Here is a 12,990-nt window from a genome sequence, read left to right as displayed (position 1 = left end):
AAGCATCTGCTAAATGACTAAATGTAAATGTAAATGTAAATGTATTCTTTAATAATTGCACTGTCCATGAAGCGGACCTGACTTACATTTCACAGCTGGTCATATATTCTCTATATAACCATGTATGTGACAAATAAAAAATCTTGAATCTTGAAATCTTGAATCTTGAGATGATAATCAGACTAGGACAAATTACTACATGACCTGGGTTAATTTTACACTGTTTTTTAAACAGATCTATTGCTCAACTGTGTTTCTAGACTTAATGTAAGCTGCCATTGCTCAATCATTCAGCATCCAAAACCATGCAGATCATGTTTTCACATCACATTGACATATAAAAACATGAAGATTATATATTCTAATATCAATTTGCCATATATAAATTTGGGTATCAAAACCACATAGAAAATATATTACAGATATTACACATATATATTAAAAACAGACATTTATTTATATTCTGATATCACACCTAAATTTAAAATAATATAGATCATATAGTTAGATATCACATTTAAATATCAAATCAAACATATTCTGATATAACAAATACAAATAAAACATACAGATTAGATATTCTGAGAACTCATCTACTTTTAAAATCATAAGAATTATATATTTGATATCACATCTACATATACAGCTTCAATTTAAGAACATATTTGAGTTTAACTACTATAGAAAACTTGTATTTACGCCTGTTTGATCAGTTTTGATCTAATAAACCTAATAAATATCGGTGGATAAAATATTTAGGCAGAGGAACAGTGAAGTTACTGACCTGGTTAGCTTAATAATTAACATCTAACAGGTTTAAGAGAGTGAAAATCAAAATAGCTGAATGCATCAATCATTTGACTTCCATATCATGCCTTTAAAAACACTAACATATGCTCTTTTCATATGCAAGTTTTGAGACTAGAAACTCCAGTGAAAAGACTGATGAATAAGCAGTTAGACATCAACAATCTTCTGAAATCTATCTGGACAGATGTGTTAGCCTGATGCTTAGCATACACAAGAAGAGGCTGAAGAACGCCGTGATCTTTTAAGAAAACATATATTTTGTCGTCAATATTTCGTTGTGATGCCCTCTAATGTTTCTATATCCCTAAAGATACTTAAACGTTATTTGTTATTTATATAAACTTCGCTTAGCAACTGACTGTTGGCTTGCTAACGTCAACAGCGTGTAGCAACTCTGAATGTACACAACTGTCTTACCTCTTCAATTTCATGAATCACTTTACAGACACGGAGACTATGGACGTGGACTCTGCTCAAAACGGCGGTCTGGTCCTCATACATGTACAATAATCGTGTGTGGGGATAATTTAAACGGTTTGGTGAAGCTTGATAATAAGCCCATTTTTTTGTTCCTCTACTAAAATGTAGGTACATCCGGGACATGAGCAAGCGTGGGGCAACATCCGGGGAATGTAGGAAACGCTTCGTCTTAAACAATAAATTCTTGTGATGTGTAAATAGGCTTTTTAGGCGGTTACGAATAAATGTACAAGAAAAGAGAATAGGTCTTTGTATAGATTATATTTATTTATTTTTTTTAATGATGAAAAACACAACACTGCATTGCCCCTTTACCTATGAAAAATCACCATGGTAACCACAGTGTCATTGTTACTAATGTAAAAACTTAAAGGCAGGGTATGTGATTTTTCAAAAACACTTTAGAAAACTGATTCGGGCCGAATAGCAAAACAAACTTGTAGCCAATCAGCAATAAGGGGCGTGTCTACTCGTGATGTGGAGGAGAGAGCTTTCAATGCGTTACACCAAATACACAAAATAATGTTCTTTTTAGCAGCATCATATGACCCCTTTAAACAATAAAATGGGTTCATCTTAAACCCTGTGAGAAATCTTGATAATTCTGTTTAATTTCTTTCTTTGCAGTTGTAGCTGATTTGAATTCAATAATATCAAAATGGCTTTTTTTTCTACACAGGAAATTCACTTTAGCAGATATACTTATTAAAACTTATAGCCTATTATTCAGGGAAAACAGTCACCTGCAGCTGACTAATAAGTAGCAAATCACATGTTTTTGGTTACAACAAATAAGCTACAGAGAACGTTCTTTGATCATTGTTATTTGGATCCCAAAAAATAATTAAACGGGAACCATATGCTAACATTAGGGGAATGTTCTGTGTTTGCTGGGTGTTGGCTATTTAAAAAGGCATGAGCCCTTAGATATTTCCCAGACTTTCTGTTGTAATAGACAATGGATCAGCACAGGAAAGAAATCTGCACTTGTCAAGCAATTTCATGGTGTCTTTGTAACTGTATAAACTGTGGTTAGTAATGGTATCAGCCATATTAGTTAGAAATGTGAAAAGGACAGTCAGAAACATGTGAACACCTTTACTAAACATTCAATGTACATTTTGACAGCATTTCTGCTGAAAAAAGCAGGTGTAAGCGGGTATAGGTTTATATATATATATAGGCTAGATTATATAACTGATTGCAAATTAAATGACAAAAAATGTAGTTAGTAAATTCATTCATTACATTACACATTTTAGGTAATATAATCAGACTACTTTTTGATTACTTTTAGATTACTTTTGGCCTAACTCGTTTATCAAATTGACTTAAATGGGATAATCTTGTACCATATTGATATAAAAATGTAAAGAAAAAGAAAATGTATCACATTTCTTGTTATTATTGTTATTAATGAAGTGCACTAAGCATTACATTACGTCAAGGTTTCCCAAACTGCGGCTTGTGAAGGAACTGCAGGGTGTTCGCGAGTTTTAATGTAAAGCTAATAATTAAATCATAAAAATGTAAAATGAAAATAAATAATTTTAAAATAACAACAATCAAAATAAAATACTTACTTAAAAAATTCAATCATTTGTTCACCTGCATGTAATGTAACCATTAACCAACATCACAGAACTGTGAACATGCAAATACTTAAGTATCTTATTACCTTAAAATCTCAGGCGGTCTTCAAATAAATATAATAGGTGAAAGAGATTCTGCTAACAAAAAAAGTTTGGGAATCCCTGCATTACATGTAAATAAGAAATAACGTGAATTTGTGCATTTGAATGTGTTTGAAAGAAAAAAGCCTTCCAAAGACATAGTAATACATGGTTAAATAACCTACTGAGTGATAATTCAAACAAAAATGAATGTGTTCATCAGTAGCTGATGCAAAGTTGAAATGTTGAGAAAACACTTCTTAAAATTAAAATTATTTTTGTAAATCCAGTGGCCAAATGCTGTGTGACCTCTCTCATTTGTCTGTGTAGTGACTGGTCTTTGTGTGAATGTCCACACAACTGTAAGACGTTCTGAATGTAGGCCTATATAAGTGGTAGGTTATTTTAGAAAGGAGCATTTAAATATGAAAAAAGGAATTAGGGAGAATCAATAAATTATGAATAATTTATTGCTATTGTGTGAACAATATGTTTTCATGTATAAAAAAAACTGTCTGATTACGAGTATTTTAAAATGTATTTTAATCTAATTACTAGTACTTAATTTTTGGAATCTACTACCCAACTCTCTCTCTCTCTCTCCGTGTGTGTGTGTGTGTGTGTGTGTGTGTGTCCCAAGTTGCCCCAAGTTGTCACAGTGTAATCTGACTATCATACACTCATATAGTAGGCTATATTATTGTTTAGTATAGCATGATTATATCTTTATAGAATTAGTATTAGTACTAAAGTAAACGTTCCCGTGCTTACCGGCAACAGCAAAGTGAATGACGTATCCATCTCCGTCGTACACGCCCCAGTGTGAGTAGCCAATGGGGTACGAGAACTCGATCAAGTCTCCGAACTGCGCGGTGGATAAAACCTGCACCTGTGCGTGACAGTTTCAGTCTGTCAAGATCGAAGATTCCGCCCGCTTACAGCTGTTGCAGGTTTTAGAACAAGTTTGACAACAAATGACGGCTGCATTCTTTAAGTACGATATTTATATCCGATTTTCTAACAAATAATGATTCTCACCCTTACGAAAATTAACTATGGTTTTATTGTAGTAAAAGTGTAGTAACCATGTTTTGTTTTTTTGGCGTATTGATTACCATTTGTATAACCACAGTTTTACTACAAATACCATGGTTAAATTATCTTCTTCTTCTTCTTCTTCTTGGTTTTTAACGGCGGCTGGCACCAACGCAAATAGGTGCATTACCGCCACCTTCTGCTCCGGAATGGTTAAATTATGGAAGAGGAAAAAGGATTTAAATTACTCTGCCAATCCTTGTAGGCGTGGTCACGGCGTCACGCAACCAGCAGAAGGACTTGTTTGTGAAGACATTGTCCTTGCAGTGTTAGCTACTCCACCTTCAAATCTCCTGCCACCTCTGCAGGGTCATTATTAATTCCACTGAATGCACTTAGGATCTTGACTTAAAGTTAGAAATAAATAAGCGTGTGTCACCTTTAAAGTTGGATGTCTTGTGATGGCATGATAAACATCCACAACACAATCCTCTTTATTACAGTATTACCATGATGAATGCATGACAATCAGCTGTCCAGAGTGGCAAACTGTGACTTTATCTAATTATTTAAAGATGCAACCCATGAAAACTAAGCAAATGAAGCTGTCGATAGACATCTCAGAGAGTTAATTAAGGAATCATCAATGCTGCATGTCAACTAAATTAAACAGAAAGGCATTTTTGTGGAGTAGCCTATATATTCATTAAAGTCAGCAGGGAATTAAACACATCAATATTCAGTTTTAAATAGACTGGTTTGACTTCGGTTTAAATGGAGTCCACGTTTCTTCCGAATTATGCCTCCATTAAAATGTTTATTCATCTTCTTCACTCAGATATCTTCATTTACACAAATTGTGGCCGTTTTCCTCTTGTTCTCCTCCTGGGTTGGTTTTATGCATCTTTTATTTCTTGTGGTTGCCAAACTGTACAGCCATTTGGTCACTGACACAGCGGAATGTAGCGGGCTGCACCTCCCAATACCTGATTGGGTTGTCAAAGAGACTGATGCCATTGTAGAACACCCTCTTCATCCCAAACCCCGTAGGGCAGAAGTCATCAACTCCAACATTAGTGATGTTGTTTGAATGGAGGTAGACAACCTGTAAGGAGAGTGTGGTTTAGTTTATATAATATAAATGAACTAGAATCAGTAGAATCATGTACACAAACACACCTGCAGATACTTCAAATGAGGCAGTCCACTGGGCACACTGGACAGACGGTTGTTGTCAAGGTGCAGCTCTCTCAGGTCGGTGAGGTAAGATAAAGCACCGTGCTCAATGTGGCGAATCTGGTTACTGCCAAGTCCCAACCTAAACACAGAAAGAGAGGGGGTTTAGCCACTAGAGGACACCCGAAGCAAATTTTATGTCATAAAAGTCCATGTAAAAAGTTCAACTTAAGGGAAATGTTTCATTTTATGTAACAGTAGAAACAAATGCAAACTGTTTACATATATTAATCACACCAAATAAGTAGGAATGTGTAGGGTTTACCTCTGCAGCTGGGCGTACTGGCTGAGATCCACAAACTCAATGGCCTGAATCTGATTATTGTCCAAATGAAGCTCATGAAGACTACTGGGAAGGTCTGATAAGAATGAGACACATTCCATATGGAACAGAATAAGTTGCATTGTGTTTAGAAAAGAATGGGACACATTCCATGTAGAAAATAATTTTGTATTCTGTAAAACAAGTACACCACTATTTTGTATATACAATACAGGATTCTTATGAACCCATTTACTAATTAAAAGTATGAAAAAATGCCAAAGAGAATGGCAGTTAGTTAAGTCAATGAATTAAATTTATATTCAGTTTTAACCATCATTATCATTACCTTTGGGAATTCCGGTGAGTTTGGCTTCAGAAATGCGCAAGTAGTTAAGTTTAAGGCCGATAAATGCTCCAGGTTCGAAACCACTGTTCTGGAGTGGATTACGACCCATTTCTGCAATATCAACCAGTGTTTGAGGCACAGATCAAGTCTTTAGTTTTTATTTATATAGCGTATTTTATCAGTGAAGAAAGCAACTTTACAGGATTATAACCTCAGTGAGCAACCACAGACCTTAGTCAGGGTAGTGCCGTATTTAATTTGTGACAGGAATGAAAATGAGGCTGTGAGGGATAGAAGCACATATTGTGTTCAATGGATTGTACTAATGTTCAGCTGACAAAAAAAAAACACTTTCGGTAGACAAAAACACCGTAAAACAGTTTTGAAAGCATTGTGATCTGCGTTAAATTCAATATGGCATCTAACCTGACTAAGGTCTGTTGGACATCATTAATCAAACGCACAGACAAACACATAGTCTTACCAATGACATGCATGTTGTGGAGGCCCGAGAAGCTATATGCCTGCACCTTCTTGATATGATTGTCATGGATACGCAGCTCCACAAGGGATGGAGGCAGGTTTTTGGGGATGGAAGTCAGAAGGTTGTGCGAGATGTATAACTTCTGCAAACGCTTCAAAGGGAGGAATGCCTTGGGATGAACTTTGGAGATCTGGTTATATCTTAACACCAGGGCCTGAAACAGGACAGGGACGATGAGGGAACTTTTATTAACATTAAGCACAATATTGCATTTCTAAATGAATTCACAAAAAGAAAGCAAATGTGATTATGATGCAAATTATGAAATGAAGATATGTTAGGTCTCACATAGAGATTGGTCATTCCTTTAAAATCTCCCTCCCTGATCTCTGTGATCCTGTTGCTCTGCAGGTCCAACAGCAGTGTGTCTTTAGGAATATCATACGGCACGTAACCTAAACCTGTTGGGGAATAATGCATAAACAAACAAGAACAGATACATTGCTAGAAATGAGATATGAAAAAAATCAATATTGTGGATCAAATGTTGTTTAGGCTTCAATGGTAATTCATTTTTTTCAGGGTAATGGAAACTCAACATGAAATCAAAATGACTCCATTTACTTTAATACACTTTATGGTCTTGTATTGTGTGATTTATTGGTGCGTGTAATTCCAAAGAAATAAAAGTTCGTCTTCATAATTTTTCCTTTTCAGCAGACATCACCAAACCCTCTTATTTTTCTGCCTCGCTCCTCCAGCACCTGTCTCCCTTCTGGTATGCAACGCCCACATTTCATAATCCAATGAATTGCTGATGAATAAAATGAAAACGTCCTCCCCTAAGTATTTTCTTGTTCAAAATTCACATTATGTCACATTATGAAAGTAAAATGGCATACAGGCACATGCTTAATTCAAAAGCTATAAATGGCAGCCAACAGCATTGCCATGGATGGATGATAGCATATATGAGGAAATATCTATCTGCTGCTTGACAGAACTGGCCAATCAAAATCAAGTATTTCATAGAGCCATAATAATAGACGCTATATTCGTCGCCCCGCCCCCTTAGATGCCACTTGGTTTATAGAATTATGATGTCTTTAGACAGTAGGAAAGCAGTTCATTTAAGAAACAGTTTCTTCAGGATTTACCATCCGCGTCTTTGAGTTCACATGTAAACTTTTCAGCGGGCTATAATTTCGGAAATGTTTGGTAATTCTCTGGGCTTCGAGACTCTGTGTTTGCTTTGCTCTGTTGTTGTGTGCTAGCATTCCCCTCTAAGCTTCCCATATAATTAAGATGGAGCCAGATGACCATGGCTCCACGTAGCACATTACAACGTGGAAAAAGAGAAAAAAGAGGAGAATAGTTTAGGATTTTATGAACTTTATAAAAGAGAGATAGGAAAGAGGGCAGCTGTGCTTGGGTGGTACCTGGCATCTACAGAAATTGTCCGTTTGCTTTGAAGTTCATCATTCCTGGTGACCGACATCATAGTTTATGGCACGTTTGCTGTACCGAGTAGAATAACCAGAATGTCTGTCTTCTCAGGTGACTGACCACACACCACATGTGCTGTCTGATGTGGATGGGCCAGATTAGCGGTGCGTCTGAATTGGTATCCGTTCTCAAGCTAAATTTGATCCTGATCTCATTCAGGCCTTTGATGTGGATGTTAAAACCTGACATTTCTGTTTAGCTTTCAGCCAAAATTTCCTGTTCACTTTCCCTATACTTTCAGCCACAACTTTGATTTATATTTGATCTAGTTTTATATATATACCTCATAACTCATATTCAAATCATTGTGTTTCATACCACATTCATTCATATCACATTTTTAAAATCTCATGGGAAAAAATGATAAGATAGGTCTTTCATCTTTGCTTGATGTCACAGAATAGTAATTTTGGGATAAGATGGGTGATATAAAGGGGATATCCTGTAACTCAAACCATCCTAATCACAAACCAGTGTAACTTCACTCTTTACACCAGTGGTTACCAAATGGTGAGTTGCAGCCCAAAAACGGTTCACAAGTTTGTTCTGATAATGAAAAATTGTATGAAATAATAAAAATTAAATGAAAATAAATAGCTATAAAATAAAAATAAAAGAAATAAATTGCTATACTACACTCTAAAAAATGCTGGGTTATTTCAACCCAACTTTGGGTCAAATATGGACTAACCCAACTTATGGGTTAAAAATGTAATTAAAAAAATGTAACCCAATAGTTGGGTTAATCCATATTTGACCCAAAGTTGGGTTGAAACAACCCAGCATTTTTTAGAGTGTATATTTAGAAAAAAGCTTTCAGACAGCCAATAGTATTTTCAGTTTTTATATTCATCCTGTGCATGCCATATTAATATTTTTTTTCATATTTTTAGGGCTATGCTAATTATATTTTTCAAAATTTGGTTTTAAGGACATTTTTTACATTTGTGCAGTAAACAATTTTGGCACTGTGTTGTCCAATATAAAATTTGGGTCTAGAAGCCAAACCTCTTAGACTAAATAGTTATTATCTTGTCTGTCTATACCAAGACACTTTTGCAAACACATATCATCTTAAGCCCACCTAAATCCGAGCACTGTACGACTCTGCGGTCGCACCGACAGCCAAATGGACATGTAGGATGTTCCGGCTGGTATGGATTCACAGCTGACCCTTCTTCTTGATCCTTCATCATCATCATCAGCTCTTTCACATCAATGTCCTTGCCAAAGTCCCAGAATCCTTTCTGCTCAAAGGGAAGGGCGGAGGAGTCAAGTGGCAGGTGGGCAGTGCAGAGAAACAGAAAAGCCACATAGACCGACAACATGGCTGCTACGGTTTTAATCTGTGAAAAAGAGAGAAACACAGAGGAAGTAAGCCTTCAAAATATGGCAGTACAATCGTTTTCCAGGCTTTTACAAAAACCATAAATGCTACTTTGCATCCAAAAGCTGATTCTGGTAAAAATCCATTATTCTGTGGTCTCATTAAGCTTTGAATATGCAACCGCCTCACTGACAGGCACAATAAACCAATCTGCTCTCCACATCGACAATAGGGAAAATATCTTATTGTAACTAAAACTAAAACCTGAGACAGGGAAAGACTTGTTTGGGTCAGATGCATCAACGTGTGCAAATGTGTATTTTTGTAACCTGTCTTCATGCTATATTTACAGTCACAGTTTTTTTTTTTGCTCCCAGAACGGGTGTAACATCATCTAAATGTATTTTTGTGTCCTTTGTCCATCTGAATTACAGCTGAAACCACACTGATGCAACGTCAGTAGGAGATGAAGACTAGAAAAAATATCTAGCCATTATTGCCCTTTTGGTGCATTTGATCATTTTCTTCTGCAGAAGAAACATGTGACAAATGTACATAATTAATGTAAATAAATTATAGATGTGACTTGACTCACTAATAATAACTAAAAGCAGTTCCATGATTCCATCCTAGAGGAAAATTTAATGGCTCTTTCATAGTTTAGGGGATTGTGTTTCATTTTAAGTATCAACAGTCTCAGATGTTTAGTCTAAAATTCTTTAGGAGGTATAAAAATGGAGACAAATGAGAAAATTGTTGACACAATAAGAGTATAAAGCTATAAAATATGTGGATTACATAGCTCAGATAATTTAGTGAGAAATATCAAAGTTCAAATTTGGTATTTCAGATTTTGGCATTTTGGTAAATCTAAGTACAGTAAGTGCAAATTTTTTTGAGGAGAGACATGAAAATTTTTAGTGTATTTTTGAAAAGCAAGCAAATCTCCATTTGTTCTCATTTTCATCTCACTGTTGTCTGTGAGAAACAACTGAGATATTCATGTGTGATTTTTTTCCCCACATGAGATTCCTCGATTAAGACTATTTAGATCCAGTGTTGTTATTGTCCATGCAGTTCAGTATAGATCTAGTATATATATTTTCAGTAATTGAAATTAATCTGAAATAAAACATAAATATAAAAAAATAGAAATGTTGCCTTGACAACTAACTGAAATAAAATAAGATTAAGCTGATGTACTAAAATTACTAAAACTAAAGCTGAAATAAAAATAAATGTAATTCTTAAGATTTTAAAAATAATACAAATGAAAAATGTGCATCAAATTGCTAAAACTATATGAAAACGGAAAATATAATGTTAAAAGCCAATTCAAAATATGAATAAATACTATAATTGTATAAATGCTACTAAAATAGATCTAATATACTAAATATACTCAAATAGATAATTTATGTGCAGACCCACTGATCCACATTTATTAGATTCTGTGACCATCCAGATCTGCAGTAACTAGTTCTTTTTTTGTGTGTGCCACGTGTTGTGCGTGTGGTTTTAAACTGCCTCTGAGCTCTTTCTCTCCCTTTAAATTCACTCCCACACCCTTTACCACAGAATGGTAGAAGAACCACATTACTGGCAAGTTTAACAGATTGTTTTTGGAGAGCCACCCTGATTCATGCACCGAAATAAAGGCACCGAATGTACCAAAATCATATCCTCTTAAAATATGACAATAATGTTATGTAATAAACTGACAGACCTAATTTAAAAGCACACAAAATGATGACATGCACAGCCTGATTTTATCACGGTCAGAACAATTCTACTAATATTACAATAAGAGTACTAATGAATGAAACGATTTTTCAGCTCTTAAAAGTCTTTGCCTCGGTCTAAAACAGTTTGCACCCACTTGTCTACTTATGAGCTTGATGTAGATGGGTCTTTTTTTTTTCTTTTAAAAAATAAGGTTAAGATATCTCGATTTTTCTTTAAAGATGTATAATATCCAAATGATGCCAAATGGTCAAGCAAAGCTGATTTACATCTCATATAATTAATAATAATTAAAGACTACATTACTGAATGTTGTCAAGATTACAGAGGTGACGTGGATGACTGAGTGACGCACAACACTAGAACAACATTTCTCAAGGATTTTAAAACTAACTTAAGTAGGGGTCTTTTTTAATGAGCTGAAATAAGCTTTGTAAGCTTTTCAAAGAATTGAATCGGTCGCGACGGAAACAGATGTTACCATGGAAACCCATCATGTGCACAAAACTCAGAAAGATAAATAAGAGCATCTTACCTGATGTGTGAGATGTATTTGTAGACAATTTCTTCTTTTCAAGGTTTGTGATGGCAAACAGATTTATAGTTTGATCATTGTTTTGAATGACGGTCTGTTAGGTCCTTGGCTGCCAGCATTTCAGACATTCCCACTTCAGTTGTCTTTCCCTCCCACTGTTTTTCTCTTTCTTTTTGGGTGAAGAGAAGAGAGAGAGAGAGAGAGAGAGTTAGACAGTGTGAGTGTGTGGGCCAGTAATCCCACCAAATTACTATAGTTAACAGTTATTGTTATACTTTTTAAGACATTTAAGTTTAAAATCTCCCTTTATTGAACATCCAGGATACATATTAGCAATGAAACATGAAGTATCCATCCATATCCAAACTTTTATGTATTTGCATTTATTTGTGAAATGGGACAGACAGACAGAGATAGCTAGCTAGCTAACGATAGAGAGAGAGACAGACAGAGATAGCTAGCTAGCGATAGAGAGAGAGAGAGAGAGACAGACAGACAGACAGGCAGATGATGATAGATAGATAGATAGATAGATATGTGCAATATATTTACATGGAAGTGTCTGTATGACATGCTATGACCCTCAATGAATACATGTTACCACAGACTTCCAGATTTTCCCACTAAGATTGATGTTACTCAGAGATATGCTCTTTTAATATAAGGAAGTTTTTCTTCATGGTTTAGGACATGGTCCACGCCCTGGAAATGAAGAGCAGTCACAGAAATATATACATCAACGGAGAATCAATGAAGGAACGGCCCAAAGAAAATAAATCCGGGACAGAGGCCTGCTGTGAAGTAGAAAAAGAAAAACTTATGGCAGTGAGTTACCACTTTAAGAGAGTTCCTCCGGACAGAAATAGAGCAACCAGAGAGTGCCACAGCCCAGTGTGCTAGTCTACAGTGTCATAATACAGAATAATGAACGTGCAACTCAGCACTGGGTGATGCTCTGTGCTGTCTGCATCTGCTAGAACAAAGCAATATCAAACTAGCAGACTAGCAAGACAGAAACTGACCTGCTAGTTCAGTTAGTTTGTTTGCCTTGGTTGTAAAAAACAAAACAAAAAAACAAAGTGAGAGCTCAGCATTGAATGTAAACACATACACAGTATGCATGCATATATATATAATTATTTCACACAATTCATTTTAAATTATTTTAGAATTTATGTCTACTGACGACCCCTAGTGGGTCAATGAGAGAATCAGATGCATGGAGCCCAGAACAAACGCTGAATAATCAACTCCTTGAACAAATACATCGGGACACCAATGCATCATTTCCATCAGACATGTGCTTATAATATTAATGATAAAAAGAAGAAGAAAAACAAGTCTTTTTGACTCCAGATGAATTGTCACCTCTAAACTTTATTGTAGTTTGTGGCAGAGAGAATACAAAAGCACAGACAACACACAGTATCACAAAACTGAATATAAAATTCAAAACCTTTGCTACTTAAAATTGTTAAAATGGTATTAAAATAAAAATATGTGATGCATTGCAGTTTAATCAAGAAATAAATAATGTATAAAGCTGATAT

The 12,990-nt window shown here is 35.3% G+C and overlaps 1 protein-coding gene across 1 annotated transcript; it reads right to left on the bottom strand.

The window, feature by feature from the left end:
* Nucleotides 1-4,903: 4,903 nt before the first annotated feature.
* Nucleotides 4,904-11,550, bottom strand: LOC107757994 (biglycan-like). The gene is made up of 8 exons (XM_016575612.1): nt 11,441-11,550; nt 8,920-9,181; nt 6,678-6,790; nt 6,330-6,543; nt 5,846-5,956; nt 5,500-5,593; nt 5,178-5,316; nt 4,904-5,103 (listed from the first exon to the last, which is right to left on the bottom strand). Exons 2-8 carry the CDS (start codon nt 9,161-9,163, stop codon nt 4,906-4,908), a joined length of 1,113 nt encoding a protein of 370 aa, XP_016431098.1. The 5' UTR covers nt 9,164-9,181; nt 11,441-11,550; the 3' UTR covers nt 4,904-4,905.
* Between the last annotated feature and the right edge of the window lie 1,440 nt (nt 11,551-12,990).

This window comes from Sinocyclocheilus rhinocerous, unplaced genomic scaffold, assembly GCF_001515625.1.
Source record: "Sinocyclocheilus rhinocerous isolate Xijiao unplaced genomic scaffold, SAMN03320098_v1.1 scaffold1314, whole genome shotgun sequence".
Classification (NCBI taxonomy): Eukaryota; Metazoa; Chordata; class Actinopteri; order Cypriniformes; family Cyprinidae; genus Sinocyclocheilus; species Sinocyclocheilus rhinocerous.
Note: the sequence above shows the minus strand (reverse complement) of the source record. Positions and strands in the feature narration are given on the sequence as shown.